The following is a 26639-nucleotide window of genomic DNA, read 5'->3' as shown; positions in this document are numbered from 1 at the left end:
TTTCATGGCTGCGTGAGGATTTGGCCCCTGGTTTCCCGGGGTCTAATCCGGTTGGTTCGAAAAACCAATAAGGGCAAATGTTAACGTTCTAGAAAATCAGTAATCATACCAGTTTTTCTTTTAAAACAGGCACTGTGTTAGTGTTATTATAAAAACTAAAGAAAAAAAGGGGGAAGCAGAGTTTAATCAGGATTTGGGGCTTTCTAGTTTAGGGAAAAGGCAATGTGATGGCAATGTATAAAATTATGTGTGGCATTGCAGAAAGCGGATAGAGAAAAGCTTCCCCACCCCCCCTCTCATGACACCAGAACGCATAGCCATCCAATGAAGCTGAATGCTGGAAGACTGAGGACTGAAAAGGAAGGATCTCTTCACGCGGAGCAGATTTAAACTATGGAACTCACTGCCACAGGAGGCAGTGATGGCCACCAACTTGGATGGCTTTAAAAGAGGATTGGACAAATTCATGGAGGAGAGGGCTGTCCATGGCTATTACTCATGATGGCTATGTTCTGTCTCCATGGTCAGAGGCAGCAATGCTTCTGAATATCAGTTGCTGGAAAGCACAGATGGGGAGAGGGCTCTTGCCTTCAAATTCTGCTTGTGGGATGCCCATTGGGACATTGGGTTGGCCATTGTGAGAACAGACACTGGATCTGATGGACTACTGGTCTGATCGAACAGGGCTCTTTTCTTCTGTTTTCTTATGGTTTATTTATGAATGGTTGGGTTCCAGTTCAGGTCCATCTGCATCTCATGTTGTTCATGCCAGAAAAGGCCCCACAATGGCTTCATCAATCTCTGGAGGGACACTAGGGCTGAATCTAGACTCATCAAAGAAGCGTTTCTTTTCAAAGCGTTGTAAATTTAAACAGGGAAAACCGGTAGAGGAAAAACGGGACTCAACATCGCCACGCGGCGGCGCAACATTATATTGCACATACAAGACATATCAATCGCTTTTTCTTTACCGGTCTAGCTGAGTCCTAAGTTGGGGAAAGCCCTCTGCAGGCTTTCTGAGTGAACGCAGGTGGGCTAAAAGCCGGCGATTGTCCCTGGGGTGCTCATGTGGCTTTGCCCCCAGACATCCACACAGAGGCTGGCTCCACTTCAGACCTTTGTACATTGAGAAGGAAGGTCCAAAGAGAGATTCAAGTGTCTTTAGCTGAATGCATTTGGATTTGGTTTTCATACCATCATTGCAAGAAGGTGGATCTCTCTCTCTCTCTCTCTCTCTCTCTCTCTCTCTCTGTGTGTGTGTGTGTGTGTGTGTGTGGACACTTTGGGCTTGCCCCAGCCCCCTCCCATCTTTAGCAAATTCCTGGCTAGGGCCAAATGCATTACGGGAACCCCTATGAATAGCAGAATAAAATAAGAATGAAGACCCTTAACTGCGGGCTGCAGATAAATTCCAGCATATAAATCTTTCTTGAAGCTTGACATTGTCTGAAGACAAAAAGCTGTAATGGGATAGGTTTAATTTTTTAAAATTTCCACCCTGGAATTAAGCATACAGTACTTATATGTTGCAGCTTCCTTTTGTTAGATGTTCCTTGCCTTCGCATATTCTTTCTTGGAACATTTTGTTTTTACGGGTTGGTGTGCAATGCTCCAATTAAGAAAAACAACCAGTTCCTGAAAGTAGGCTGGTTGTGGGGTGACTTTTCTGAAGATAAATTAATGTTTTAGTACTCTAGTTCTGGGGGGGGGGTGTTGCTTCTGCAGTACTTGAATGCAACAGCATCTCTCCCCAGGAACTGGTGTTCAGAGGCATAATGCCTCCAACAGTGGAAGGAAAACATAGCCAGCAGGACTAGTAGGAGCAACCTTTGAAAGTCTTCTCCTCCATGAGTTTAAGAATGTAAGAACCCTCCTGGAGCAGGCCAGTAGCCCATCTAGTCCAGCATCCTGTTCCCAAAGTGGCCAACCAGATGCCCCAATGGGAAACCCACAAGCAGGATCCAAGCACAAGAGCCCTCTCCTCTCTTGTGGTTCCCAGCAACTGGCATTCAGAAGCATTACTGCTTCCAACCACTGAGGCAGAGCATCACCATAATGGCTAGTAGCCTTCAACAGCCCTCTCCTCCATGAATTCGTCTATTCCTTTTTTAAAGCCATCAAATTAGTGACCATCACTACATCTTGTGAGATCAAATTCCATGATTTATGCAGTGGCCACATTTATATCAGGTATTCAAAGCACTGTTATGCCATATTTCACAGGCTTCCCCCAAAGAATCCTGGGAAGTATAGTTTGCTAAGGATGCTGAGACTTGTTACAAGGGCCCCCGTTCTTTCCCCAGAATTCCCTGGGTCAGCAGCGGAGCAAGCCAGTTGGGCGCCTGGGGTGGTGTGTGTGCCCTGCGCCAAGGGCCAGCCAGCCGCGGGGCAGGGCGGGGAGGGAAGGGGCCAGCTGGGGCAGGATGCTCGTTGGGGCCTCTGCGGAGTCCGCCTGCCTCCTCCCACTCAGCCGCCCTACAGCTGAGGGGAAGGTTGTGGGCGAACCGTTTGGGGCAGCGCAGAGCCTGCGGGCGCCCAAGCCACTGTGTCACTCCCAGGAGAGATGTGTGGCTCGGACGCGCTGCAGGCCCCGCGGTGAGTGCTGCCCGGCATTTTGTCACCCCCCCCCCTCAGTGGTGACACCCGGGGCAGACCGCCACCACCGCCCCACCTTCCTCCTCCCCTGACCTGGGTAGAGGGATCAGCTGATAAACCACTCTGGGAACTGTAGCTCTGTGAGGGAAATATAGGGGCCTCCTAACTGCTCTCAGGGACATAGGTGGCGCTGTGGGTTAAACCACAGAGCCTAGGACTTGCTGCTCAGAAGGTTGGCAGTTTGAATCCCTACGACAGGGTGAGCTCCCGTTGCTCGGTCCCTGCTCCTGCCCACCTAGCGGTTCGAAAGCACATCAAAGTGCATGTAGATAAATAGGTACTGCTCTGGCGGGAAGGTAAATGACGTTTCCGTGCGCTGCTCTGGTTCTCCAGAAGTGGCTTAGTCATGCTGGCCACATGACCGAGAAGCTGTAAGCTGGTTCCCTCAGCCAATAAAGTGAGATGAGCGCCGCAACCCCAGAGTTGGCCACGACTGAACCTAATGGTCAGGGGTCCTTTACCTTTAACTGCTCTCAGCACCCATAACATGCTACAGTTCCCAAGATCCTTTGAGAGCAGCCATGACTGCTGTAAGTGGTACAACAGTGTGTCAAATTTGTGGTGTGCATGTGGCCACTGGGTGCTCCTTGGAAGCAAGTTGCCCCAAAGTTTCTATTGCCTGGTCCTTCAGCCTCAACCGAAATGACCTGCATAGATTTTCCCAGCCCAGAGGCAGGCGATGGGCCAAAACTCACATTTTGCTATTGGATCTCGTTTGTAAATGAAACGACTTCCTTTCATAGCAATCTATGTTATGGATAGAACAATCTGTGTTCCTATCAATCGCTGAAAAGGCCAAGCACTCCCAGTCAATATGAGGTGGCCATCACAATGGTTGCTCTGCTGCTCATTGGTAGAAACAGGAAGAACAGCTTTGGTCTGGCAGCTAGACTGGATGGCTGGCCAAGGCGGCAAGTGGCTGAGCCTGCTCTGGTGATGGTGGCGGGAATGGGGGATCGTAATGTGTTTGCAATCCTCCATAACTGGAATGTACTTATTTATTTATTTATTTTTTAAAAAATCCATTTATTAAATTGCACCTTTTTGGAATCTATTTTGATATGGTTGCCTAGTTCTGCACTGTGTAACATTTGGCACCTAATTATTTTACTGCCTGGTGAATGAGAGCTACAGACTCCAGGATGCTACTGGGAAGGTGTGAAGTGTGTGTGTGATATATATTTCATGCCTTCCTTAATAATTAAACTTTGAAACAGAACCTCAAGCGCAAGGATCAGAGAGGGTGTCATATCAGAGAAGGGCCGGGTGGAATTCTGGCAACAGCCTTGACTCCTGCTACATTCTCGTTGGCCACGTCATTGCTGTCTGAGCAACAGGGCTCTCTCCAAGGGCAAAATGGCTCATCTCCCTCCCCATCTCCCTGTCCTCTGGTCAACAGAGAAAGGAGATGTCCGCTAGAATCCCTGTGTACCCCCACCCTTGACTTTAATATTTAAAGACACCCTGGGGCAAGGGTGGGTGGAAGGGAGAGATAGAGAAGAACTGACATTTGCTCTGCATTTTAAAACGAAGCGACCTAATTTGCACCTCCCTAACTACTAAACAGATCAGAATGTCATTGTCCTTTGGATTTTGTACTGCTCTGAACTTTGCGATACAATTCCTGGCTCAAAAACCACGTGGGGATGCATACACTGACATGAAATACAGATCTACCCACTCTGGAAGAATGGCAGATGAAGGTGATAGACTATATGGGACTGGCAGAAGTGACCGACAGAATCTGAGACCAGGGAAAAGAGACGGTGGAGGAAGATTGGAAGAAATTCAAAGACTATCTGCAGAAGCATTATAAAATTAAGGGACATTAGTGTGATGTTGGATAAAAATTAAGTGGTTACCAGCTGTAACGTAGAGGTTGAACAATAAGATATGATAAGTTATAACAAGTTATAATAAGGATTTGCTGAACTAAGAATCTGAACGGGAATACAAAAGGGGGAGGTGAGAGGAGGTCTGGGAAATAAGTTAATGGAAATGAGTAATGGAAATTACATTTGTTTTAATTGTTTTTTCTTTTTCTTTTGTATTTTGGTGTTTTTATTATCTTTTTTGTGTATGTTTATTTTTTGTATTAATTGGAAACTCTAATAAATATCATTTAAAAAAAAAAGAAATACAGATTTAAATATATTTCTTGTGCTACAGTATTCACTTAAATATTGACTTATGGAAAGACACATCCAGAATTGACACAGTCCAGAAATAATCCCTAGCGAAAGGCAAATTGGGATCTGCTTATAGATCTCTGGGTGATCACCATGACTTTCTGACTTCCAATTGTTTAAGAACAGTAACAACCCAAAAAATATTCCTCCTTTCAGTTAGGCTGCTGAGATGAAGAAAACTTGGGAGGAGGGGAAAATCTGTGTGTGTGTGTGTGTGTGTGAGAGAGAGAGAGAGAGAGAGAGAGAGAGAGAGAGAGAGAGAGAGACTGGGCTGTGAGCTCAATGCTAGTGCTCAAAATAAAAAATAAATCCCTGCTCTGAGCATATGCTTGGAGGCACTCTGGTCCTTAAATTATGTCTCCAGCCCCACCCGAAGCTGCTGTATTGCACTGGGTTCTGATTGGTGGACCTTGGACATCTTCTCTGTATGTAGAATGTTCCAGGTCCAATCACCAAATGGCATCTCCAGGTAGAGCTGATGGAGTAAAAGACTCATGCCTTCATACTGGAGAGCTGCTGCCAGTCTATGTAGACAAGATTGAGCTGGGGTGGCCAGCTCCCAAGAAACTGCAATCTACTCACAGTGTTAAAGACTGGCAGTGATCTACTCCCTTTTGGGGGGGTCCAGGGCAAAAATATTGAGCTTTTTTAGGGGAGCCAAACTTGTTGAGCTTCTGGGGGGGGGCAGTGATCTACCACAGACGTCCAGTGACCTATTGGTAGATCATGATCTACCTGTTGGATGTGCCTGAGATGAACTTATGATCTGGATAAGGCAGATTCCTACGATCCTAGTAAAGGATAACTATGGCTGCACATGTTTGGAGTCTGGCTACACCATCGCTAGGGAAATGTAGTGTGCCATGGGAGGGGGGAGGCAGCAGAGAGAACTTGTCTTGGTTTGGGAGTGGCTGAACCTGGCCAAAGGAATTGCCCTCTGTGTTTCCCTTCTTGACATGGCCCCTGAAAGAAATGTTGGGCCCTCTCCCTCTTATGGCCTTTTGCCCCCCACTGCAATTGCTGGGGAGCACAAGTGGGGAGAGATGTTTCTGTTGTGGTTGCCTCCTCTCCATGTCCTGCTTGTTGGCTTCTTCTCCTTGGGGCATCCGATTGGCCACTGTGAGAACAGTATGCTGGATGCGACGGGCTCCTTTGACCTGATCCAGCTGCAGCCAGACACTGGGCTGTCCTGTTCTTACACAGCCTTGTTACTCTGGGCCAGGCATAGGCAAACTCGGCCCTCCAGATGTTTTGGGGCTACAGCTCCCATTATCCCTAGCTAACAGGACCAGTGGTCAGGGATGATCTGAGTTTGCCTATGCCTGCTCTGGGCTGTCTCAGAAGGCTTCTGGTGTCTGGCAAGTAATACAAATGATCCTGTTCTGAGTAATATGAGCCCCCATCCAGCCAAGCGGTTCTCTTGAACAGCAAGCCACGTTGAAATGAATGCAAGCAGCTCTGGAGCTCTCCTGGGCTCTTTTGCATCTGCAATCCACTGCCCAGGTTGAGACGGTTTCGAAAAAGGTGAATCCGTATTAGGGGCCATTGGGAAAGGAGTCAAAAGTAAAGTTGCCAAAGTCGTCATAATGCTGTTATACAAAAGAATGGTGTAACCCCATTTGAAATACCGTGTACAGTTCTGGTTGCCTCACCTCGAAAAGGATCTTGTAGATGTGGGTGGGAAAGGGCAACCAAAATGATCAAGCAGTTGGAGCGACTCTCCTGTGAAGAAAGGTTGCAGTATTGGGAACTTTTTAGTTTAGAAAAAAAGGTGAATAACAGGCTAGAAGTGTATAAAAGTACAGTGGTACCTCTGGTTACAGACGCTTCAGGTTACAGATGCTCCAGGTTACTGACTCCGCAAACCTAGAAATAGTACCTCGGGTTAAGAACTTTGCTTCAGGATGAGAACAGAAATCATGCTTCAGCGGCACAGCAGCAACAAGAGGTCCCATTAGCTAAAGTGGTACCACAGGTTAAGAACAGTTTCAGGTTAAGAACAGACTTTCAGAACGAATTAAGTTCTTAACCCGAGGTACCACTGTATGGAGAAAATGGAAAGAAATGCTTTTTTCTCACTCTCCCATAATACACTAGGGTCCAGCAGTGTCATCCAGTGAAGCTAAATATTGGGCGATTCAGCTTCCCACAGAGAGCCAGTGTGGTGTAGTGGTTAGAGCGTCAGACTAGGACCTGGGAAACTAGGGTTCAAATTAGGAAGAACTTCCTGACAGTAAGAGCTGTTCGACAGTGGAATTTGCTGCCAAGGAGTGTGGTGGAGTCTCCTTCTTTGGAGGTCTTTAAGCAGAGGCTTGACAACCATATGTCAGGAGTGCTCTGATGGTGTTTCCTGCTTGGCAGGGGGTTGGACTCAATGGCCCTTGTGGTCTCTTCAAACTCTATGATTCTATGAAATCCCCACTCAGCTATGAAGCTCACTGGGCAATCTTGGGTCAGTCACAGTCTCTCCGCCTAACCCTACCTCACAGGGTTGTTGTGGGGATTAAATGAGGAGGGAGGAGAACCATGTATACCACTTTGAAGGAAAGATGGGATTTATACGCAATCAATCAATCAATCAATCAATGACCCAGGACAGACAAAATGCAATACTTCTTCCACCCTTGCTGATTCCAGGCTGATACACATGTAAATGGCTTCTTGGTCTTAGGCTCAAATGAATCACTTAATGATCTTACCCGTCATAGGCCTTGATGCCATAAACCAATAAAAGAGTTCTGGTTTCCACTTGATTTTCTTCAGCAGCTTGCTTATGAATGACCAGCCTTTCAGTGCCTCGCTCAGAAAGCAAAACAAGAGATGAATAATCCCATTAAGCAACCCTTAATTGAGAATTAATTTCCTTGCTTGAAGAAGAATAGGAAACAAATCTGTCATGCCTTGCAAAGCCATGTTAAGTGCAAAATAAATATCTGGCCTGCTGGGAGATTGCAAGACCTGACCATGCAGGGGTCCCTCAAATCTTACCCCTCCACCACCACTTCGTTAGCTCTCCATTAAATTCTCCTTTCTTTGCTCTCTCCTTGCAGTCTGCTGCTTCGTCGTCCACAAGAGGTGCCATGAATTTGTTACCTTCACTTGCCCTGGTGCAGACAAGGGGCCTGCCTCAGATGTAAGTAAACTCCTCAACTAAGCTCCATCTTGCAGGGGGATGTAGGTGCGATGTTCTAAAAACAGTGAGGGCAGGTTGGAAGAGCGCCCTGGCAAACTGTCCTTCTGCACTTCCTCCCTGCGTCCCAGACCCTTTGCCCTCCGTTAATGGGAAAAGAAGTGCATCCAAAAATGATCAAAGGAGAGACAACATGTTGGTGGGATTCTCACTCCAGGTTTTGGGGGTTTTCTTTTGCTTAGCTTACTTCTGAGGTGGCTGCCGGGTGCTTGTGAGCCTCCCTTCTTTCATTCTGCAGATTGTCTCTGATGGGCTGCGTTTTACAGCTTTTCTTACATTGTTTGTTTTTGTTATTTTGCTTTTGAGATCTAGTGTGGCATAATGGTTAGAGTGTCCAGCTAGGAGCTGGGAGGTAGCACTTGGCCATGAAGCTCCCTGGGTGACCTTGGGCCAGTCGCTGCCTCTCAGCCTAACCTACCTCAAAGGGCTGTTGTGGGGATTAAATGGGGAGCTGGAAAAGGGTGGGATATAAATGTACCTCCTACCTACCTACCTACCTACCTACCTTTTATTTACTTACTTATTTCATTTGTGCCCTGCTGTTACAGCCTTGCCTGGAGATGCCATTGGGGATGTTCTTTCAATGAGGGGTGGGGAGGAACAGGAGCAGCTTGTGACCCCCCCCCCCCATCAACCCCATTGAAATGCTCTTTCTCTCTGCTCAATCTCACTTTTGTTGGCCTGCCCGGAGAACTTGAGCTGGGCTGTTCCACCTTGTTTTTTTCTATGGCTCAATCTGCAGTTCTTTGCACCTGCAAGGACAGGAGCCTCCTCCTTGCCCATTGACTTTGGGCAATTTGCCTTGGGACTGTCTGGCAATTTGCCTTCACCATGGAAACGGGCTAATTTCTAGCGCTGCCGGGTGATTGATTTTGAGACGCTACTGAACCTCCTTGCTCCCACAGCAGCTATTATTAGCCTTTTTGTGATGAGGAGACCAAAATATACCCTCTGGTCTGTGGCCTTTCTGTCAGATTTAGGATCTTTCTTTCTTTCTTTCTTTCTTTCTTTCTTTCTTTCTTTCTTTCTTTCTTTCTCCCCACCCCTCTCTCTTTTTCTTAAACTTCAAAAAAACTCTACTTTAGGGAAGCTTTCTGTAACCTTATATCCTCCAGATGTTTTGGATTACAACTCTCAACGGACTCAACCAGCACAGCTGTATGCCACTGGGGATGATGGGAGTTGTAGTCCAAAATATTTGGAGGGCACCCTGTTGGGGGAGGCTGGTGCAGATTATAAGCCTACAGGCATGGCCTGCATTGCTGTGCTGAATTTTTGTGCAGCAATTTTAGGAATAATAACAATAGCAGTTTAATAATAAATACCAATGCCGCATGTGCACAAGAACTTTTTGGTGGATCAGGCCCTATGCTTTCACTGATTCCTATACCAAATCTTCTCCAGCTTATAACAGTGCATTTTCCCAGCTTTGGTTGAAAACAGCTAAGTTAGGAATGAATCAAGTATAATTATCATGATGTTGATGAAGATGTATATGCATCTGACTGGGTTGCCCCAACCACACTGGGTGGCTCCCAACAAAAAAAGCATTCTACCATTGAACAGCTCTTACCATCAGAAAGTTCCTCCTAATGTTTAGTCAGAATGTCCTTCCTTGTATTTGAATCCATTGATTTGGGTCCTTCCCTCTCGAACATTAGGAAAAAAGCTTGCTCCATCTTTGCCAAAGCGCTTTGTCTTTTGAGGAGGCAGTCAGCAGTCCACAAAGTTTTCACCTGTACTCATTTGTTAGACTTTTTAAGGTGCTGCAAGACTTTGCCCCAGCTTGCTCTCGAGAGTGCCTTTGCCTTCTGCGAGGAGTGAACAGCTGGAAGGCTTAAGAAGACATCTCCTCCTTATGCCACAATCATAAGACCACTTAATCTGCTGGAAGAAGTTCCATTAGCTGTGTTAGTGCTCTCAAGCAGTTCCTTTCCATTTTGATGGGGCTTGGGGAAACACATTTGCCTGGGTAGTAGGAGCACTTCAGCCTGGATGGGCTCCCTGTGGAATGTGCTCAATGGGATGACAGCAAACCAGCAATGCAGAAGCCTGACTTCAGGGCTGGGACTTCCCCAGTTGGGAGCAGCAGTTGGTGGTGACATCAGACTGCATTTCCAAACCCACTACAGCTCCTTTGTTTGCAAGTAAAGAAAGGTCAGTTGGCCTGGTTTAAGCTGAACACTGGCCATGCAAAAAACCTCAACACACTTACCTATGCACCAACATCCAGCCTTTGCACTCTGCAGACCCATGGTCTAGATCAGCCTTTGCCAACCTGGTGCCCTCAATATATTTTAGGCTGCAGCTGCCAGCAGCCCCAGGCAGCCCAGCTCCACTGCAATTGAAAACCTCTGGAGGCTTGTGACAGGTTGTGGAAAGTTGTTGAACCAGCACGTGAACATTGCCTGTGTGAACACCAGCAATCTGGTTTTAAATGCATCAAGAGTTGCAGAGAGGTCTGCTTATTGTTGTTGCTGTTTAACCACACTAAGGACTCATCCAGACTTCCTTTTGCACTGTGCATTCCAGGCACAGGTCTGAGCTTTCCAGATCTATGCCCGAGCAACGGGGGGGGGGGGGTTCTTCTTTTTTTCTCCTTCCGCTTTCCCCAGGAAAACCTGCTGTTTACTGCTGAATCAGAACAAACAGCAATTGGGTTTCCCATTGATTGCTGTTTGTACCAATTCAGCAATAAATAGCGAGACTTCCTAGGGGGGAAAAGAATCTTGGACATGATCTACAAACTGTGCCTGGAAAGCACAGCACAAAAGGAAGCCTGGATGAGACCTAAGTGTCACATTTCAACCAGGGTTTACAACAATCAGGATCACGAGGACTTCAAACCTAAAGTTCAGCCGAGGTTCTTCATAGAAATCATGGAACTGTAGAGTTTAAAGGGGCCCCAAGAGACATCCAGTCCAACCCTTTGCAAGGATGGAATCACAACTAAATAATCTCTGCCAGATGGCCATCCAACCTCCATTTAAAAACATCCAACTTTCACTGATACTCCAGCTGTTTCTTTGCCAGCACAGAGTAGAATTTGCTTGATTCAGGACCAGAGAAAATGGGGTTCAGCCAAATTTCAGAATCTGTAGTCACACAGTTGTTGTTGGCATTTGTCTGTCTCACGAGACAATGGAGTTTGTCTCCAGGGGAGAAGTCAAACTGCTGTGGGCCACTTGTGACTACGACGGAAAACCCTGCGGTCCTGAGAAACATGGATAGTCCCAATGCAATTTTGAGAACAGCATTTCACAGTCTTGGGAGGCGGATGGGGCGGGGGGAGCCATGACTGCAATTTATGAAAACACATTGTGTACAACCTTAAGCTGCTTTGACAGCCTTAGCTGGTTTGGAACCTCAGTAAATGAAAACTCAGGCAAGACAACATCTCCAACGTCTCTGCTTTTAATATATGTTTAGGAAGTTCTGATCTAAATCAACCTTCATGATATGGCACCATCCTGATCTTTCAGACTACAGCTCTCAACAGCTCTTCTACCTGGGGGCTGATGGGAGCTGTCATCCAAAACATCTGATTGTCACCAGCTTGTTTAGGTCTGCTCTGGATGCGTTCAAAGCTCTCTCAGGTCTTTTTTCTCTTCATTTGCGTTGGGTGGGAGTGAGCGTCTTTGGAGATCAGAAGAGGAGCTCTCTGTATTTGGGCTGCTCAATAGATGGTTTCCTTTTGCAGGGTAGAGGGATCAGTTTGTGCCTTCTTTGCTCTCAGAGCTGGTATCAATCTGAAAATTAAGCTCCCCTTTTTTCTAAGAGCATTAAGAGGAAAAAAGGAAAGAATGGAGCCTTTTCCAATTATCTAAAAAAATAAAGCCCCGCATTCCTTAGCCTTGTGCTCTCTTTTGATCTGTCTGCTCCACTTCATGTCAACGCCCTTGAAGAAAATAGGCCCTCTTATCTGTGCGAGGTCTATTCAGCGTAAGGCTCCTTTGTCGAGCAGATAAAGCATAATTATGCCAACTTGGCAATGTCTCTTTAAATAAAAATTAGTCGCATCAAAGGGCAAGGAGTGAAGTTGAGAGCTTCAAGGAAGGCATCCAGAAAAGCCTCAGGGCTGCTTCTTGCCTTTGGCTGAGGGACAACTGGTGTTGCCAGGTCACCTTGCCTGACGTGTGCAGAGCTTGGGTGGCACATCAGGGCACAGTGATGTTTGCAGAAGGTCTCGCAGGTCCCCCAGAGTTGTGAACCAGAGGGGGATTCCAAAGTGTTTGGCTCTCCCTGCGCTTCCTTTCCTGAAGCAGCAAAAGCATTTGCAAGCATGCAAAGAAAGGGACAAGTGATGCTTTGCCTGCTGGGTTGCTGTTAACAGTGCAGAGAAAAGTCTGCAGCCTTCAACAGCGTTGGCAGCTCTTGGCTTCGTACCTGGATCCTCAGTAGGGCCGGGCAATATCAGGTTAACAACATTGTGATATATCGCCAGCTAAACATTGTGATATACGGATATATCACAATGTCTGAAATAAAGGGGGAGCTATGTAGAGGCATGGGCTGGCTTCACAGTTTCCCCCACATTGTGATTTTGGCATAGCACACACAGATATCACGATTCACAATATATTGCCAGGCCAAAAATTTTGGCACCAATATCATGATATGGGCTTGAAATTGGTTTTGGACAATATATCACCCAGCCCTACACATCATGATTCGCGATATATTGCCAGGCCAAAATTTATGACACCGATATCGTGATATGGCCTTTGAGCTGGTTTGGGACAATATATCAATATATCACCCAGCCCTAATCCTCAGAGCTGGACCCTTGCCTTGTGAGGTGTGTGCATGCTCAGGCCTTGGGATCTCTGAGCTGGAGAGCCTGCCCTTCAGGCTGAAGCTTAGCTGAAGCTTCCTGCTGAAGAGTCTGGGGGCTAGGTCTAGGACAGCTTTCCCCCACCTGGTGTCCTCCACAGATGTTTTGGACTGCAGTTCCCATCACCCTCAGCCAGCATGGCCATATGCATCCTGGGAGTGGTAGTCCTAACCATGTTCATGCTGGCTGAGGCTGATGGGAGTTGTAGTCCAAAATGGCTGTGTGGGTTGGGACTGATAGGAATTGTAGTCCAAAACAGAGGCACCATCTTGCAAGGGTGATTTGTGGAGGGTGGGAGGAGCACTGTGTGTGTGATGTCAGGATGTGGGAGGAGCCAAACATGGCAGCCACGCAGCTTAATGGCCAGCAGCCCCTCCACTGCCTCCTCCTGGCGCTGTCACTGGCCGGATGCTGCTTTGACTCTCCTTCCCCTCTGTGGCAGAAGAAGGGGAGAAGGAGCCAGCCATTGGAGGCACACTGTGCTCAGCTCCGCACTTTGGCTTCATGCCAATGGGGTGTGTGTGCCCAGATGCTACTCCCAAAATATAGAGGGGGCTAAAAGTGCTTGAGCCCTAAGAGCCAGCACCCAAAACATCTGGTCCAAAACATCTGGAGGGCACAAAGTTGTGGAAGTCTGCTATGGGAACTTTCAGCCCCTTGCCACCAAGTCATGCGCCATTCATTTGGTACAAAAGGTATTGTTAATATGAGCTTGTCATAAATGCACAAACCACATTGAGGCCCAAGAGCAGTGCAGATGTTTAGCGCTGTGGGCAGCTGTGGATTTGCTGGTTGGTCTGAATTCCATGCCAGAGGAATGAGAGTGGGCAGCTTAAGCTGCTGCTTATACCCCATGTCCTTAAGCAGCCTCTGACATCTGGTTTGCTCGGCTACTTTCTCCTCAAGACGCTTTGGCCTTGGGTTTGCTAGAACAGCAAGGACCTCGGGGGTGGGGGATCATAAGCTGTTGTGGTGAGCAAGTGGCCTGGTTTTAATGCAGCAATGGGCAGATCGGGAAAACGAATCTGTGTAGCATTCCCCTTTGAAGCCTCTCATTTCAACCAGCTGGTATTGAGACTGCCTCCGACAGTAGAGGGAGATCAAAGACATAGTGGCCAGTTCAGAGCTCTTGCCCTCTGCCAAACGGATGGGTTGAAGTTGCACACCTTGATTCTCTTCTGTACCTGAAAGAGGCTCTTAGCTCCCCCAGGCTAGCTGACTCAGCTCTGGCCAGTCTCAAATTACATCATCCCAGTCATGGAGGGGGGGAGAAATCCTATCCACTTTGCATATAAAGGTTAAGCCTACTTAATTCACACCTTCTGAAATGATAAGTGAACTGGGACTGCAGCAGCCACCCTTCAAAATTCACACTTCTCCAATTTTTGCAATGCAGTTCTCCAACCAAGTAATGTGTACAAGTTTGCACGTATGGGGGTAACATGTTCATAGTGTTTATATTAGTGAAAATAACATGCAAAGAGCCTTACATTAGAGGAAATAGATTTGTAAAACTGTGTATATTAGGTAAAGTTGCATCCGCAAATATACTGTACTTTTCTATGTATAAGACTATGTTTTTTTCTTTAAAAATCATGCTAAAAAGTGTAGGGCATCTTATACATGGGTAGTGCATAGGTGGATGTTTGATTGGGTGCTGTCAAGACTGTCAGCAGCTGTTGTGTGTGTTATTGGTTGCTGCGACAATGTGGGGTGTTTATTGGCTGATGCTCCGGCAGTTGGGTGAGCGATTGGCAGCTTCTGCCGGTGATGGGACAGACGGGAGGTGGATTTACCGACGCATGCAGGTGAGCAATTTTCGGCAGTCTCCCCTAAAAAATGCTCAACAACTCTGTGCCATCGACCCCCATTTTCTTAATTTTGAGTCTCCAAAAAATAGGGGGGTGTCTTATACATGGGGGTGTCTTATAGGCAGAAAAGTATGGTATATATCACGCAAACTGATAGGGAAGTGTGAAGAACTGAAGTTTGAAAAAATGAGAAACTTGCTGTGATTCCTGCATTGCAAGGGGTTGGACTAGGTCACCCTTTGGTCCCTTCCAACAATACAATGCTATGATTCTAGAAACCAAAGCCGATGGAGTCACTTAGCCTTCATTCTAACCAGAGCTCCAGAGTCTGACATGCACAGAAAGAAATGGCAAGCAGGCAAACTCCTTTTGAAAAACAGAGTGATAACCTGCACAGCCCTCATCCTAGGGCAGCAAATTGTTTTACGTTGAAAACGTGTGGTGCAATATTGGGGGCATGTTTTTATTTTCTTGAAGAAACCTTGAGGCTAAATTACAAAATTCCTCACCTGGACTTGTTGCCTTGTGGACGCTCTGCAAGCCTGTAGCTCTTTGGAAGCTTAGTGGCTTAGACAGGCTGTCACTTCCATTATGCCACCTGGCAGGGCTCAGACCTTTTGAGAAACGCTTTCCCTAATTCGGCACATCAAAGTCACTCCATCAACGTCCTTTTGAGCGAGAAGAGAGAAGGAAAGAACAGCCCTGGAGGCTGCCCTGCCCAGCAGCTAAAGGCTGGCTTCGGACGGGGAGGAGGAGGAAGCCAGGTGACACTTCAGTGAGAGGGAAAGCCCTGGGATCCCCACAGGTCAGACTAGTGGCCATGAAACCTGACCAGGAAAATATCTGTGTGTGTGTGTGTGTGTGTGTGAGAGAGAGAGAGAGAGAGAGAGAGAGAGAGAGAGTTAGAAACTCAGATATATAAACTGGGTGCTAAATGGCTCCTTAAAGTAAGGTTACAGTCGCCAAAACAGAATGCCCAGTTGCCATTTTGGGGCCAGACGGCTTGAAAGTTGAATCTTTGATATCTTAAGAATGTAAAACGAGTTTTTGAAATTGTAATACAGAAAATTTAATAAAAATTATAAAAAAGAGAGAGTCATACTTTTCAATACGTCTTTTTGGTTCCTAAATTTCATTCTGATTGTGCAGATAAAATACAATCCATTCAGTCTTCTCGGTAGGGAGGTTACGTTAAGTAATAGGTTTGAACACTGAATGTGGGGGCTTCCTGTTTCTGGTACGCCAGGAATGGAGTCTCCACCAACCCTGCAGGAGAGAGAGACAGACAGAGATAATCAGATAATGATGGGGAAATTTCATCATCTGCACTCCTCTTCAGTTGGAAGAGGAACCAGGCTCTCATCTGCAGTTGGCCTGGTGGTCTGGCCCCATGGAATGCGAGGGGAGGCTAAAGCACTGGGTACATGGAGCACTCCGACTGCCGCGTTCCTGGAAGCACAGCTTATCCTGTTAATTGAACTTTAATTGGAGTAAACTACAGGCGTGTGCCAGAGACGATGTGTGCCAGGGACGCGGGTGGTGCTGTGGGTTAAACCACAGAGCCTAGGACTTGCTGATCAGAAGGTCGGTGGTTCGAATCCCCACGACGGGGTGAGCTCCCATTGCTTGGTCCCTGCTCCTGCCAACCTAGCAGTTCAACAGCACGTCAAAGTGCAAGTAGATAAATAGGTACCGCTCCGGCAGGAAGTTAAATGACTTTCCCGTGCTCTGCTCTGGTTTGCCAGAAGCGACTTAGTCATGCTGGCCACATGGCCCGGAAGCTGTACGCCAGCTCCCTCAGCCAATAAAGCGAGATGAGCGCCGCAACCCCAGAGTCGGCCACGACTGAACCTAATTGTCAGGGGTCCCTTTACCTTTACCTTTAGAGGTGTGTGCCAGAGACGATGAGATAAGAAACTGCAAAAACAACCCAGCTACAAGGATGTGAAAGGTTTGGATTGAGAGTGGATTTCATTTGGTAGAAGAGACAAAAGGGGGAGGGGAGCCCACAGTTTGCTTACTTAAGATTTTTTTCTACATTTATGATAAGGCAACCCACCCACCCCCCACCCAGGAATGCAAGTTTTATTTTAAAAATATCTGCACAAGTGAGGATGGAGGAAATTGGAATATAATATGGAATTTAACAAAACTAGTGGAACTGCATGTATAAGAGAAAGGAACTAAGAGGGAAAGGGGTAAGAAATGCTATGCTTTGTGGCTGACTGGGAAAAGTTATGGACCACAGGTGTGAAGTTTACGGCATGTAATGCCTTAAGAGAGAATATAATGAAAATGATTTACAGGTGGTACTTGACACCAGTCAAGCTTGCAAAAATTTATCATTTGCCCGATAATAAATGTTGGAAATGTAAAGAGATTGAAGGTACATTCTTTCACCTTTGGTGGACATGCTCAAAGATTAAGACCTTCTGGGAGATGATCTATAATGAAATGAAAAAGGTATTTAAATATACCTTCCAGAAGAAACCAGAAGCCTTTCTCTTGGGCATGGTCGGCCAATTGGTGCGAAAGGAGGATAGAACTTTTTTTATGTACGCCACAACAGCAGCAAGAATACTCATTGCAAAGTATTGGAAAACACAAGATCTACCCACCCGGGAAGAATGGCAGATGAAGGTGATGGAATACATGGAACTGGCTGAGATGACTGGCAGAATCCGGGACCAAGGAGAAGAGTCGGTGGAAGAAGATTGGAAAAAATTTAAAGTTTATCTTCAAAAATATTGTAAAATTAAGGATTGTTAGAAAGATGTTGGAAAAAGAAAATTATGTGGTTTTGGCAGAAATGACATAAAGGATTAAGTAAAAATGAATTGGTGAAAGAGAGAATGTAAAATTATAGTATATTAAGATAAATTATTAAGATAAAAACAAGGTTGGAAGGATTTGCTGAAATAATAATTTGAATTAGAATACAAAAATGGGAGGTGTGAGGAGGTCAAGGAAATAAGTAAAGGAAAGAAAGCTATGTAAAGGTTTGATTTGTTCTTTTTTTAATTGACTGTATTTTTTGTCTTTTTTATTTTTCTTTCTTCTCTTTTTTCTTTTTGTAACCTTTAAAATTTGAATAAATATTATTTTTTTAAAAAAGAAAGAAATGCTATGCTTTGAAAATATACTGCAAAATCCTTCCTGACCTCCATTATCCACAAAGGAATGTGTTTGAGATAAGGATAAATGGCCATAAATCAGTGGCAGGGAGGGAAGGAGCCTTACCAGCTACGAGAATAAAAGTTTTTGGATTAACTTTCTGCAGTCTGGATTCAGACCGTTCTTCCTAGGCTGGAAAAATGGTGAAGACGACTTGTTTGCTGGAAGCCAAATCACGGGACAAAGTGATGCAGTGACTTTGGAAACTGTGAGATAACAGTTTCTCCTGAGACATGATGGGAACCATCAATGGTTGCAGGAGTAAAGGATGCAACACTATATATGGACGGGAAAACATCATGGGAAAAATTGTCACAGGCAGGAAAGAATAAGGATTACAGCTAAAGTTCCTCACTGGAAACTTTATAAATTCCCTATTATACCAACATGAATTGAAATCACAAGATTGCTGCTGTTATATAAGGGATTATTACATCTGAATGAAATGGAATGGAAATTATTAACATTTCAGAATGCAGAAAAAAATGTAGGAGAATGAACTCTAGCATGTGAGGGGGCCAGTTTAGTTAAATTCTATAATTTGACATTTGAATAATTGGCATTAATAATTGTATTAATTGGATACAATTGGAGTTGTTATAATGAGGCTGTTATTAAAATGATATTGGAAAATCAATATATTTTTAAAAAAACCCACACTGAATGTGTGAGCTTATATCTAAAGTCAATGGAAAGAACAAACACTATTAGATGTACTGCTGGATGTTCAATGGTTATTGTTGTTACAGTAATTGTTTAAAAACCAATGAAAATTTGTTTTTTAAAAATATAATGCAATGGATAGAATTCTATAGGATTTGTTGCTAGTGTGTGAAAACAGTCAAGTTCCAAGGATACCCAGGCATGCACCTCCAAATGGTGGAGAGGTATCTTCACTTGGTTGCAAGTGGCCAATAACCACTAGGTGCAAAATCTGCCTGGTGAATTTTGAACATGTGTGTGTGTGTGTGTGTACAATGGTTGCTGTGACATTGTTCTGGGGAAAGCTTTAATTCACTGAAGCCTGTGTTAGGCAGAGGGTGGGAGGCTGAGCTTCAAAGCACATTCAGCACTTGAACTGCAGAGTGAGAACATCAGAAAAGCCTGCTAGATCAGGCCAATGTCCCATCTAGTCTGGCATCCTGTTCTCACAGCGGCCAACCAGATACCCCAAAGGGAAACTGGCAAGCAGGACCCAAGCACAAGCATCACTGCCCCCAGCAATGGAGGCAGAGCTGAGCCTCATGGCTAGTAGCCATCTATAGCCTTTTTGTCCATGAAAAAGGATGGCAACTGGAGCAGGGCCTCTTGAAAAGGATCTCTAGGTCTGTAGTGATTTGATTGGGGAAAGGTGATTTTACGGGTTCCTTATTCCCCTGCCCCTGAGGGGCTCAAGAAGGGCATCTGAAAAAGTACTGGAGTGACATGATCAAAATGCCCAGTCCCAGTTAGCCATTTTGCACACCTGTTTCGGACAAACGAAAGCTTCTGGGTCATTTTCATGAGACTGCCCCATGAAGAACGCATTGCAGTCACCTAAACAGAATGGATGAATCTGCCAATTTTGTCTGCCCTCACTTTCTCATTTTTCCAATCTTCAGTTCACAATTCACAATTGTTTCTGCATCAGTTTGCAAACTTTTTAAAAAACTGAAATGCATGAAAATCTCAATGTATTTATGTATGCATGTATCTTAATAGGCACATCTTTGCAAGTGATTTCCTTATAATGCATTCTTGTGTGTTATTTTCGTTAATATATATTTTACTAGTTTAATTTGGGCGCCCTTTCCCCTATTATACATGCTTTTTGATGCACTTTTTTGTTGTTGGAAAACTGCATTGCAAAAGTCAAGAGAAGTGGTTTAAAAAAAAAAAAGATTGTGTTTTCGGCCATGGATTGGTTGGGGAAGTGGGAGCTGCTATTCAAAATGTAAATGGAATAACCTGCTCCCCATGTCTCACCTCTTGAAATAACAATTGTGCAGTCTCTAAAAATTATAGGGTTACTGAAATCAGAACAATCTGCAAATCTAATTTATGTGGCAAAGGCTTTGGGTGGGGAGAGGAGTCTTTTTTGGTCGCGGAGAGAATTGATGTCAGGCTTTTTGAAATACTCCTCTGCTCAGCTGCAATATTTTCTGTGGCTTCCACTGCTGACAGTTTCTCTCTTGGGCTAAATATGTTGTCAACTTCATTTTCTGTTTTTGTTGCAGGATGGATTATTATGGGAAGCGGGTTGCTCCAAAATGGGCATGTGGGCAGTTTGTTGTTTCCAAAGGGGATATAATATTTTGTTTTACTGCTTTCCGTGCGACGGGGACATGCTGTAATGTGAATGTTACCAGCACGTCTCATTTTTAATCCCATTAAGAATTGCTCTGCATTAATTGGCTTCCTGCTTTGATATTCAACAATGCAGCCGCAATGGCTACTAGTAGGCCTCAAACAGATGGTGCAACTCTGTTTTCTGTAGGCACACAACATGTGCTCCAGAATGCAGAGCTGGTGGGTGCAAGCTTCTGGGTGCCTTCTAGACCAGAGGGAGCCTGTTTCTTGGCTGCTGGTTCCAAGAAGCAGCTTTGATTAATTTTGTGGCCAAACCTACGCTGCCCATTTTAGAGCAGTGGCCCTATAAAGCTGGTCACCAGCTGTGAGCTTTCCTTGCCAACACAGCTTGCCAAGGCCAGCTATGAAAGCCTGAATAGGAGGCACATCTGAAGCCAGCAGGAGCTTAGAGGCCACGGAGCCTGTCCGTTGTTCCAGGCGTTGCTTCTGAGCACTCTGAATTTTTAAGGGAGCACTTTTCATGCCAGGTGTCTGACCCCTAACATGGGCTTTGGTTATTTCAGGAGTGAGGATAAGCCTGGCATTGTTTTTCATTGTTTGCACAAATTCTAAATCATTTTCTGCTGTTGGCAGAACTGTTTCCAACATTTCAGCAGTGGAAATAGGGACGTCCTATTCCATCATCGGGAAGTGGGTGGTGCTGTGGGTTAAACCACAGAGCCTAGGACTTGCCGATCAGAAGGTGGGCGGTTCGAATCCCCGCGACGGGGTGAGCTCCCATTGCTCGGTCCCCGTTCCTGCCAACCTAGCAGTTCAAAAGCATGTCAAAGTGCAAGTAGATAAATAGGTACCACTCTGGTGGGAAGGTAAACGGCGTTTCCATGCGCTGCTCTTGTTCGCCAGAAGCAGTTTTGTCATGCTGGCCACATGACCCAGAAGCTGTACGCCGGCTCCCCTGGCCAATAAAGCAAGATTAGCGTCGCAACCCCAGAGTCGGTCACGACTGGACCTAATGGTCAGGGGTCCCTTTACCTTTTTTTATTCCATCATCGCCATCATCATTTTACTATTTCTACCCCACCCATGAGCCTGGGTTGGCTCAGCTGCTCTGGGCGGCTTCCAACACATATAAAAACATAATAAAACATTAAACATTTTTTAAAATTCCCTATACAGGGCTGCCTTCGGATGTCTTCTAAAGGTTCTAGAGTTACTTATCTCCTTGGCTTGGGGGGTTGCATAACTCCATACCCTCCAACGTTTCTCCAGTGGAAACAGGGACATCCTAAGGAAAAGCAGAACATTCTGCAATCAGCTCAGGAACTAGGACAGCTTCTGTGAATCCAGGACTGTCCCTGGAAAATAGGGACACTTGGAGGGTCTGCAATAATAAGCTTCCCTATAAGAACATAGGAAGTGCCTGCTGAATCAGGCCAATGGCCCTTCTAGTCCAGCATTCTGTTATTAGAGTGACCAACCAGATGCCCCATTGGGAAACCCACCAGAAGGTCATGAGGACAACTGCAACTCTCTCTTTCTCTGGTTTGCAGAAACTGGTATTCAGAGGCATCGCTGCCTCCAGCTGTAGAGACAGAGCATAACCATCATGGCTAGTAACCATGGGTAGCCCTCTTCTCTGTGAATTTGCCCAATCCTCTTTTAAGAAGACAAGGTGCCAGCGTTATATCGCTGTTTCGCCCTAGCAGTCCATACAGTTGAGAGGCTGCTGTTTCGTCCCCGGTGGGGCCGATTTGTTGGGGTTGGCAGATAGCACACTCCCTGAGCACAGTTTTCTTGGCTTCTTCAGTTGTCTCGTGCTATTGATGCGTCTACTAGTTCTGAATATCCTTGAAGAGACAATTTCTTGGCTTAAGAATAAAAGACTGAATAGCTTAGCTAGGGCGAAAGAGGGATAGAACTTCATACACTGGTTCATCAGCACCTCACAGCTACCAGGAACAATGTTGAACTTACCTTTTTCTTGAATTTTCTTGAACTTACAGTGGTACCTCGGGTTAAGTACTTAATTCGTTCCGGAGGTCCGTTCTTAACCTGAAACTGTTCTTAACCTGAAGCACCACTTTACTAATGGGGCCTCCTGCTACCGCCACGCCGCCGGAGCACGATTTCTGTTCTTATCCTGAAGCAAAGTTCTTAACCCGAGGTACTATTTCTGGGTTAGCAGAGTCTGTGACTTGAAGCGTATGTAACCCGAGGTACCACTGTATTTAAAAAAAATGAAAAACTGAGTCAAGAATTCGTAAGAATCTAGTAAAATCTGATATTGCAAGTTCACTTTATTTTACGTAGTTTGGAAGTTTTCACGGCACTTTGCAAGTAATTGTCTCTTTTTCACATATTTGATAAATGATGCAAAATTATTCTTGAACAACTGTGTGAATATTTGTCGCCATCATGCTGTACGAGTTGTACTATCTTTATCAACAGCACAGGTAGCATTTTTCTAGCAATCCTCTTTTAAAGCCATCTAGATTCATGGCCACCACTACCTTCCATTTATCCATTGAAGGTCTTGTACACGATCCCTTCCCTGACACATTTTTTTTCTTCACAACAACCTGCGAGGCAGGTTCGGCAGAGAGGTTGTAATTGGCTCGGGGTGACAGATGTAGATGTATAAATGGCATCTATGTGTACAGCGAGACCAAACACGGGATAAGCTTCCTGATATAGAATAGGATGTCCGCATTTCCATCGGAGAAATGTTGGAGGGTATGATAATGGCATTACGATATCGGCAGTTTTATTTTCCATTCCTCTGCCAATGATCCCTAGCCATGTCCAGTCCTTGCATGAGCAGACAAAGAACATTGGATACAGCCCTCAGGTGTGAAAACACTAGCCTCCCACCATGAGTGATATGCAGAACCCATCTGGGAAGTTGCCCCTAGAAAAATGTAACAAATAAATGTTAATGCGGTGCCTGGAATGCCTTATGCAAATGAGCAGATCTGCATACATTTGCATTGTCTTGCTTCCAGCATGCACATCCCCCCTCATCATATGCTGGGGGAAGTGGGCCCACACATCTCAGCTGCTCCCATGGGTCTTGCACACTTCCTTCTGTCTTCCTTTTTATTCCTGCCTCCCTTGTCAGTCTCTGGTTGGCACTCTGTCAGTCAAGGGACTCTCAAATAGCAAATGCGTTCCATAAATAGTCCCTTGGAAGAATGATCATATTAAAAGCACTTCCACACACTCCCTCCCCACTCCCCACCCCCAGTAGAGAACGAATCATGTAGAATTGAGCTTCTTAATTTGAGACAGCCATCACACATGAATTGAGTTACCTGTCTTTCTCTGTGGCAGCTCAGAATGCTGGGCATCATTTGAAAGATAGCAGAATTGCGAGGCAAAAGAAGTTTGAAAAGTGGTGTGTGGCGTGGAGAAAGTGGAAAGAAGAAGGTTTTTCTCCCTCTCTCAACACCAGAACCCATGGCCATCCAATGACGCTGAATGTTGGAAGATTCAGAATATATATATATTAGACAAATTCATGGAGGATGTAGCTATCAACAGCTACTAGCCATCATGGCTATGCTTTGCCTCTGTGGTCAGAGGCAGCGATGCTTCTGAATGCCAGATGCTGGAAACTGCAGGAGGGGAAAGGTCTCTTGTGATCGAGTCCTATTTGCTGATTTCCCACAGGCACCTGCTTGTCTCCTGTGGGAGTCAAGTGGCTGAAGTTAGCCCTGCAGGCCAGAGTTTCCCCACCCGTCTCCTGGGAGAGGTCAGCTACCTTCTGACTGAGCATAACCACCTCCATCTCTTAGACTCCTACATGTCTTGACTGTAGGGCTTGGGGGACCTTAAAGGGGATGTGCTGTGAGAATGGAAGCTGTACCTCCTGGGCCAATGGGGTGCCTGGAGTCATGGGCATAGCCAGGATTTTTGTTAGGGGGGCAGGACTTTTGTTAGCGAGGGGGGGGGACAGAACTGACCAGATGGGTCAGTTAGTTAAGTATTTCTATTGTTTAACTTGATCTAGGGGGAAGGCAGCTGCCCCCCTGCCTATCGCTTGGTGACCCCCATGCCTGCAGTGCACACTTGCCATTTGCTACAGCGGATCTAGAGTCATGGCAGAGCATATGCCCGCACTGCCCAGGGCAGGCACGCTCCTGAGGGGGGCGTGGCACGGAGGGTGCCCTCCCACGTGTGGGATAGCTGCTCGGGTGCCCTGCAGCCAGGGTCAGAGTGAGCTGCCCATGGCGGACATTCTGTGCGCCACCTGCCCGCTACTCCCAAGCCTCCCCCAAGCTGTCAAAACAAAGGGGGAAGGGGGGAATGCCACCGGCAAAGCGGTGCAGCTCCTCCCCCCCTTACCCCGACGGCTTGGGGTAGGCTTGGGAGTTGCGGGCCGGGGCCACGCCAAATGCCACCCCCCTCAGTGAGGGCACCCGGGGTGCTCCGCCCCACCCCCCCTTCCTATGCCTCTATCTAGAGTGCAGGTTTTCCCACGGTGAGAAGCACTGCCTCTCAATCCCAAAAGTGGAGATGGAATGTTCATCTCCTTGATTCTGCTTTTATGATGCAGATGCTAGACTCAGGGCAGAACCTGGCTTTGAAAGCAAGCTGTGGGGCTGCTCCCAAAGCAGCATCACTTCTCAGATCACATCCCAACCAGGATGTGCCAGCTTTCAGGATGGAGCCAGTGTGGTGTACTGGTTAAGAGCGGTAGTCTTGCAATCTGGGGAACCGGGTTCGCGTCTCTGCTCCTCCACATGCAGCTGCTGGGTGACCTTGGGCCAGTCACACGTCTCTGAAGTCTTTCAGCCCCACTCACCTCACAGAGTGTTTGTTGTGGGGGAGGAAGGGAAAAGGAGAATGTTAGCCGCTTTGAGACTCCTTCAGGTAGTGATAAAGCGGGATATCAAATCCAAACTCTTCTTCTCTTCTTCTTGGAAAAGAGCCTGTCCATCTCTAGATCAACCTCTCCCAACCCGGTGCCCTCCAGCTGTTTTGAACCGCAACTTCCGCCAGCCCTGGGGTCGTAGGATTGTGGCTGAGAGAGCGGCAGGTTGAGTGGGGAGGCTGACTGAGAGGCTGCATAGATGGGAATCTCGATCTCGTGGTCGATGAACAAGGGGTGGTGTGCCATCTTAAGGAGCCTCTCCTTCCCCTCCCCTTGTCCCTTGCTGCCAAGGAGATAAATAACTCAGTGTCACAACAGACATGAAAAGCTGTGATGGGAAGCATCAGGGCAAATCAGGCCAAATGAAAGCGAGTGCCAGCCAGCCTCAAGGGAGTTGTTGTGGAGGGGAGGGGGGTGGGAAGACCACAAGAGAGAGACAGGGGGAGCAGATTGCTTTTGAGCGAAACTGGGTTCAGAAAACAAGGGAAGAGGGAGTCCACCTGCCTGCATCCTGTTACAGTGGTAATTCGTTCTGGAGGTCCGTTCTTAACCTGAAACTGTTCATAACCTGAAGCACCACTTTAGCAAATGGGGCCTCCCGCTGCCGCTGCGCCGCCGGAGCACGATTTCTGTTCTCATCCTGAAGCAAAGTTTTTAACCCAAGGTACTATTTCTGGGTTAGCGGAGTCTGTAACCTGAAGTGTCTGTAACCTGAAGTGTCTGTAACCCGAGGCACCACTGTACTTTCCTCTACTGAGGCAGGTGGGTGAAGGTTCTCTCCCCACACCTGCCCACTCCCAATCCTACCTGGGCAGTGGGAACTGCAGGGAAGCAGGACACAGAAGCAGCAGCTGCAGGCCTTTTGCTTCTTCTGTGAGGTGTCATAGAATAGTAGAATTGGAAGGGACCCCAAGGGTCCTCTAGTCCATCCCCCTGCAATGCAGGAATCTCAGCTCGAGAATCTCTGGCAGGTGGCCATTCCATTTCTGCTCCAGTAAAGGAGAGCCAGCCCACCATCTTTAAAGGGAGTCCATTCCACTGTCAAACACCTCTTGCTATCAGAAAGTTCTTCCTAAGGTTTAGCTGGAATCTCCTTTCTTTCTGCTATTCCTGCATTACAGGGGGTTGGACTAGATGGTTCCTTGGGTCCCTTCCAACTCTATATTTCTATGATTATCTGCTTCTAGGCTATGGAGGGCTACATCAGTGGTTCCCCCAAGTATTGACCTACAACCTTTTCACCAAACTCAGGTTCGAGTATAAGCACATCACTTGCCTTAAAAAAGAATACTATCTCCCTTAGAAGCGGAGATTTCTCTAAGTATGTTCTGACTTAATGAATGCGCTTTTTGTATCTGAAGGTTTGCTGAAGACAGGTTAATTGTTGTTAACCCCCATTTTCTCAGGCGTCTCATTACCCAGCTGCTAGCTCAGTCGTTAAAAGGAGCATCTTCCGAGCATTTATGAATCTGAAAGAGGTTTGCTTTGGGGTGAAGCCTCTGAGTTTTCCGATGCAATTAACTTTCATCGCTGCCCGTGCCTGATACGCTGCACTTAAGCAGGTTGAATTAAGTGAAGTTCCATTAGTCCCCATCTCCCTAATGTCGCTCGTTAGTGGGGAGAG

General features: G+C 46.3%; 1 protein-coding gene across 2 annotated transcripts in view; it reads left to right on the top strand.

Annotated features, from left to right (window-relative positions):
• Positions 1-26639, top strand: part of PRKCB (protein kinase C beta) — a 186593-nt gene that overhangs the window by 61931 nt on the left and 98023 nt on the right. For both annotated transcript variants that reach the window (XM_081840640.1, XM_081840639.1), the window contains exon 3: positions 7895-7977. In XM_081840640.1, the coding sequence (XP_081696766.1) occupies positions 7895-7977 (83 nt within the window). The remainder of the gene's footprint in view (positions 1-7894; positions 7978-26639) is intronic.

This window comes from Podarcis erhardii, assembly GCF_964252035.2.
Source record: "Podarcis erhardii genome assembly, chromosome: 14".
In the NCBI taxonomy this organism is placed as follows: Eukaryota; Metazoa; Chordata; class Lepidosauria; order Squamata; family Lacertidae; genus Podarcis; species Podarcis erhardii.
Note: the sequence above shows the minus strand (reverse complement) of the source record. Positions and strands in the feature narration are given on the sequence as shown.